A 5912-nucleotide genomic window follows, 5' to 3' on the forward strand; every position below is an offset into this window, starting at 1 on the left:
ATAGTTACAAAAGCAACTATCTTCAAGACTTGCACAAAAGTAAGCTACAGTCATGTGGTCATTGCTGTCCACACTTTTTGGACGTTACAGCTGTTTAGAGGGGTTGTTTAAGGGGGAGGAGTTTCTGTCTGTAGAACAGAAGGTCTAAATGTTTTTAGACCCTTAAACAGGCCCCTAGAACAACATGAGCTGAAGAAAAACAGGCTCAGATTGAGAGAAAACAATGGCAAGTAAACACCAGCATACACACATACCCTGGAGACCTCTGCGCCTCCTTCTGAAAACAACGCCTACTGACACGCTCACAGGCAGCAAGATCTTTATGAAACATTACAGCGAGACTCGTCTGACGATCAACGCTGAGCAGCTTATCCAGAGTGAAAAGCTTAAAGGTGGGGGTTTTGCAGCGGTTTGTTTATCCTGACAATGCGTCCACACGGGTAAGTGGACGTTAATCTTGTAGCTGCATCTGCTTTTCGGTTGTTTAGTTAACTTAAATTTGCAGGATGAAATACTGCGACATCATGTTTGTCTAGTGAGAATAGTTTGTGCTCTTTATTGTGCCCCTTATTATTTTTCAGGGCTAATATACTGTGTATACAATGTAAATATCATTGTACAGTAGCCTATTCTGATGTAGGCTATCCAGTATTAACATTGTCTACATGTCTATATCAACAGACAGGCAGGAGTTTGTTATGCAACAGGATGTCAATTACAGTTGAAAAGTCTGTGGAGTATGGAGTATGTGCCACTTCAGGGAAATACTGTACTTTTTCTTACTCAACCACATTCATATTAGAGGAATTTACCAGAGTACACTTTGGCGTGCTAAAGTACATTTTCCAGGTACATGTAATAACTCCTTTTTGTTGTTGTTGTTGTTGTTGTTGCTTCACATTTATATTCCACTACATTGTACTAGGAAATCTGACTCTGATTTGAAACCACTCAATTGTATAGAAAGTAGCTAAAATGAGCTACACCATCCATCAGCAATGTTTAAATACTTCAGACATGGTAATTGATTAGTTTCAGTAATCCCATAATAACACCCTGAAAGGAGTTATTCTGCATAATTAGTACTTTTGTGATACTAAAGTGCATTTTTCTGACAATACTTCTATGTAATGCAGGACTTTTATAATATGTAAATATTTTTATAGTGTGGTGTTGGTACTTTTACTCTAAGTGAAAAATACTTGATGGTTATTTTCATGCAAAAAATGTGATGAGCTTATAAATATGAGGCACTGTCCTAATGATTCTAATATCTTTCAGGTCAAAAAGCGTATTGGGAGTAGCAATGTTGGTTCTGCTGGCAGGCTGTCAACAATGTGTCTCAGCTGACAGTGATACTTTGGCTCCACCAGAGGTCTCACAGCACAATGGCAGTCTGTATGCAGCCTGCAAAATGAGGCCCAGCACCTCACTACCTGAGGATCTGCCCAAAGTGTACGGTCAGATGCTGTTTAAGCAGGATTATCCTCAGGGAAAACTCAAAGTCCTTCTTCGGTTCAGTGGTTTCCCCAGAGAGGGTGATGCAGAGCCCAGAGCGTTGCACATCCATCAGTACGGAGACCTGAGCCAGGGGTGTGACTCCACTGGCGGCCACTACAATCCACATGGTGTAAATCACCCCTACCATCCTGGAGACTTTGGTAACTTTGAGCCCCAGCAAGGAAAAATCACTGCAGCGATAGAATCTGAGGCAACACTGTTTGGAGGGATGTCTGCGATTGGAAGAGCAGTGGTGCTCCATGAAAAGATAGATGACTTGGGTCAAGGTGGAGACGCTGGGAGCCTTCTGCATGGAAACGCAGGCCGGAGGCTTGGCTGCTGCATTATTGGGATTTCCTCCCCCAAACTCTGGAATATGCACAGTAAGCTGTACAATAGGCAGCTGACGAGAAATTAGTCTTACAGTAGTGGCATATACTGTAGGTCAGCTTACTGATTTACCCCTTTGTATTCATTGCACTCCTTGAATGATACCAAGAAAAATCAGTGACTCCCAACAAATCCCCATTCTCCAAACATTCTGGTCTGGGCCAACTTAGTTTATGTACTTACAGTTACTAAGAATAAAATATAATGATTCAGATGCTACATATTTTTAGCCATTTAGTTTTGCTAGAGGTGCATTTAGTTGGTCGGTCCACCACTTTGATCCAGATTAAATACTTTTATAACTACTGTATAGGGCGGGGCGATACGGCCAAAAATGTTATCATGATAAACTGTTCCATGTCTTTCGATATCGATAATTATCACGATAAGTATCAAATTGTTATTTCTCTAAAGCTTAAAGGCTGATTTTTGCTCTTGAGTGAAAGTTGAAGAAACCTGATGGTTAATTGGGGTTTAAACTCTTTTTTATGGTCAACACTTGATGCCAAACAGTGAATCACTTCACAAATCTGAGGTAGAACATTCAAAACAATTATCATAAAATCTTTACCAACAAATATGCATTATGTAAAAGTAAGTAAAAGCTTTTTCAGTCCTATGTCCTCAACAAAATAAACAATGTTTATTGAATATTTTTTAAACATTTGTTATATTGTTATTGAAAAAAATGTATATCGCGGTAATTATTGTTTTATTGTCCAGCCCTACTCCTGTATGGGCTGCCATGAAATTTGGTAGACATTCACTGTTCCTAGAATATTTATTCCACAGACTTTGGTGATCCTCTAACTTTTCCTATAGCACCATCAAGTCAAATTTTCAATTTGTCCAATACTTAGTTTTATGACCATATACTTGCAACGAAATTGCATCTTACTGAGCTGTAGGCTACTTTGTATTTAGGTAGCATAAATGGTAGCATGCTAACGTGCCAAACAAAGATGGTGAACAAGGTAAACGTTACACCTGCATGCATCAGCATATTAACATTGTCATTTGAGAACATGTTAGCCTGCATTACATACAGTTTAAATCTTTACATCCAGGGCAGCATGTCACAATATACAGTATCAAATGGTTCATCTCATTTTGGATTCTATATTTAAAATGAATGTTAAAATACAGTAGATAAATGATTTTGCAGAAATAAATCCATTTTGCACATTTCAATACATACATACATATACATACATATCCTATGTCATTTCTATCTGGTGAGTTAATATTTTTCACCACAAAAACATAATCAAGACATCGGTGCTGGTAATCTAGATGCTGTGGCTTTGTTGTGTTTCAGACGAATAAGTTCTGTCAATGTTTCAATGCCAACTGACAAATTATTGTAAACTAAAAGCATGGATAATAAAATACAATGCAATTATCTTTAATTGTCATGCAGCATTTTATACAGCCTTGATAATATTGAGTATGCATGATTAAAAATAATTTGTGTAAGGACATTTAGTTTTAAAACAGAATGACTGTAGCTTCTAGACAGAACCTGCTAGCACAAAAGCAGGGGGAGTAAACATCCCACAATATAGTAAATCAAAAAGACAATAATAGAAATAAAACTGTTTGGTAATATTTGTATTAGGTTTGAAGAAACAAAATAAAGTAGCAGTTGGATGTCTATTATCGATGTAGTGATCAATAAAATATTGGAATCCTTCAGTTAATACTGACACGTGGACAGAGGTAGAAAGATAGAGGAGTTTCTGACAATTCATTTCTAAGCTACACCACATTCTTGATTTTATGGTCAACTGACAGCAACTGCACGCTGTCCCACTTCATTTTGAGCTCATTTCTATGTGAAACAAAAACTGAATCAGTGTCTTGCAGCAGAAATGTGTAAATTACCTTCACTGGTGAGTTCAAATCCTGTCTCAGTCAGATTTTATCACCATAAAATCACAATTTCTTCCCTCTCCACTAGAGCTGCAACGATTAATCGATTAATTACTACCAACTATTTTGATAATGGATTAATGGGTATCAATCATTTTTAAGAAGTAAAACTTCTCTGATTCCAGCTTCTTAAATGTGAATATTTTCTGGTTTCTTTACTCCTATAACAGTGAACAAACAACTAATCCATGTATTGATAAAATTATGGACAGATTAATAGACAATGAAAACAGCGGTTAGTTACAGCCCTCCTCTCCACCTCTGATAAACAGACAATGTATCGCTTCCAACTTTTTTGCAGACAGTTTGGGCATAACCTCTATTTCTGTTTCAACATGACAATGTTGCAAAGCGAGAAATGGTTTTCCCATGTTGGTGTTGAAGAACTTGACCGACCTGCACAGAGTTTTGACTTCAGCCTTTTGGATATATTGGAACACTGACAGGTCATCTTGCCCAGACTAACTAATGCACAAAATGCACAAAATTTGGGCCACGTAATGTAATTTATCAGTTTAAAAGGTGGGACGACAGTAACACTCTCAATGGATCAAACGAAAGCACAAGTTAGATAATCAGCTACTGACAGTTGACAGGTGTATATTAATGAGGAAGCCCTCCATGTAGCGTCCCAATAACTGATGCTAAGTAACAGATGTAGGCCTCCATTATCAAAATAAAAATCAATCAAAATGTAGTGGTTATTACAATACAGCATCTGTCAATCATAACAGCTCAATAGTGTCATTATTCATAAAGGTGAATAAAGTAGCATCGTGTTATAAATGCATCATTCATCCTTATATTTTCTACCCTATATCCTGAGTAACACAAACGTCTGTCTCATCTGAAAGCTTTGTCTCCCCATGGTTTGACTGGATGTCCTCCTGCTCTCCGGCCGAGCTCGCGGCGGCCGCAGTGGATATAACATTATTGATGGTTTCCTCTGTTAGAATACACTTAGTTTCAACAGTTTCGACCCCTTCAGTGCATTCATCGAACTCTGCCTCTCCTCCTCCTGTGGGGTCAGGGTTCTCTAAAGTTTGCCGCAAGTGGTGTGTGCTCACATCTGTCACTGTGGGAGGGGAACCACTCCGACACTCCTCCTCTCCTGACAGGTGACTCGTTAAAGCTGTTAAATCAATTGTGATCTGCGGGTGACCGCTGCCATCACACTCGTCACTCGCTGGTGTTTCTGGCTCTTCCTCAGCTGACTGGTATGAGGGGCGCTGCTGGCACGTCTCCTCGCTGGATGGCGGCTGTTCCTCATCTTGGAGTACATCTTGCGCTGGTTTTCCACTCTCTTGGTTTTGGACTTCTGTGGAGCTCTGCTGATCAACAGCTTTCTCTTCTGACCCTTCATCACCTGTAAGAATAGACAATTTAGGAAAATAATCTCACCAACACACAGACAGACGACAGATGGCGTGCGTTCACATAAGTATAGTCACATTGAATATTCACCTTCCTGACCAGGAGACTCTGCTGACTCAGCCTGCTGAGGATTCAGGATGATGGTGTCTTTTCCTCCTATTATGACAAAACATTAGTCAAAGTTAGACTTTATCAAAGCGTTAGAAATGTATTCATCTGTATGTCTGTTAGATTGGATAAATATGAATAAATGTGATTTGGGCAGATACAGTGAGGAAAATAAGTATTTGAACACCCTGCTATCTTGCAAGTTCTCCCACTTAGAAATCATGGAGGGGTCTGAAATTGTCATCGTAGGTGCATGTCCACTGTGAGAGACATAATCTAAAAAAATAAAATCCAGAAATCACAATGTATGATTTTTTAACTATTTATTTGTATGATACAGCTGCAAATAAGTATTTGAACACCTGTCTATCAGCTAGAATTCTGACTCTCAAAGACCTGTTAGTCTGCCTTCAAAATGTCCACCTCCACTCCATTTATTATCCTAAATTAGATGCACCTGTTTGAGGTCGTTAGCTGCATAAAGACACCTGTCCACCCCATACAATCAGTAAGAATCCAACTACTAACATGGCCAAGACCAAAGAGCTGTCCAAAGACACTAGAGACAAAATTGTACACCTCCACAAGGCTGGAAAGGGCTACGGGGA

At 39.0% G+C, this 5912-nt stretch overlaps 2 protein-coding genes across 4 annotated transcripts in view; one reads left to right on the plus strand and one right to left on the minus strand.

Moving 5' to 3' along the window:
* The first annotated feature begins 221 nt into the window (after positions 1–221).
* LOC123970298 (extracellular superoxide dismutase [Cu-Zn]-like) lies at positions 222–3294 on the plus strand. Of its 2 annotated transcripts, none has more exons than XM_046048282.1 (2): positions 222–392; positions 1282–3294. In XM_046048282.1, the coding sequence occupies exon 2, from the start codon at positions 1307–1309 to the stop codon at positions 1916–1918; it is 612 nt and encodes a 203-aa protein (XP_045904238.1). In that variant the 5' UTR covers positions 222–392; positions 1282–1306; the 3' UTR covers positions 1919–3294. The 2 variants fall into 2 exon arrangements, with proteins under 2 accessions (XP_045904238.1, XP_045904237.1); XM_046048281.1 differs by having other exon boundaries at positions 225–440.
* The window catches only part of LOC123970296 (coiled-coil domain-containing protein 149-like), a 10472-nt gene continuing 7215 nt past the window's right edge, over positions 2656–5912 (minus strand). For both annotated transcript variants that reach the window (XM_046048278.1, XM_046048277.1), the window contains exons 11-12: positions 5287–5352; positions 2656–5188 (exon numbers count right to left, since the gene is read on the minus strand). In XM_046048278.1, coding sequence (XP_045904234.1) covers positions 4632–5188; positions 5287–5352 — 623 coding nt within the window. In that variant the 3' untranslated portion in view covers positions 2656–4631. The remainder of the gene's footprint in view (positions 5189–5286; positions 5353–5912) is intronic.

This window comes from Micropterus dolomieu, linkage group LG04, assembly GCF_021292245.1.
Source record: "Micropterus dolomieu isolate WLL.071019.BEF.003 ecotype Adirondacks linkage group LG04, ASM2129224v1, whole genome shotgun sequence".
NCBI lineage: Eukaryota > Metazoa > Chordata > Actinopteri > Centrarchiformes > Centrarchidae > Micropterus > Micropterus dolomieu.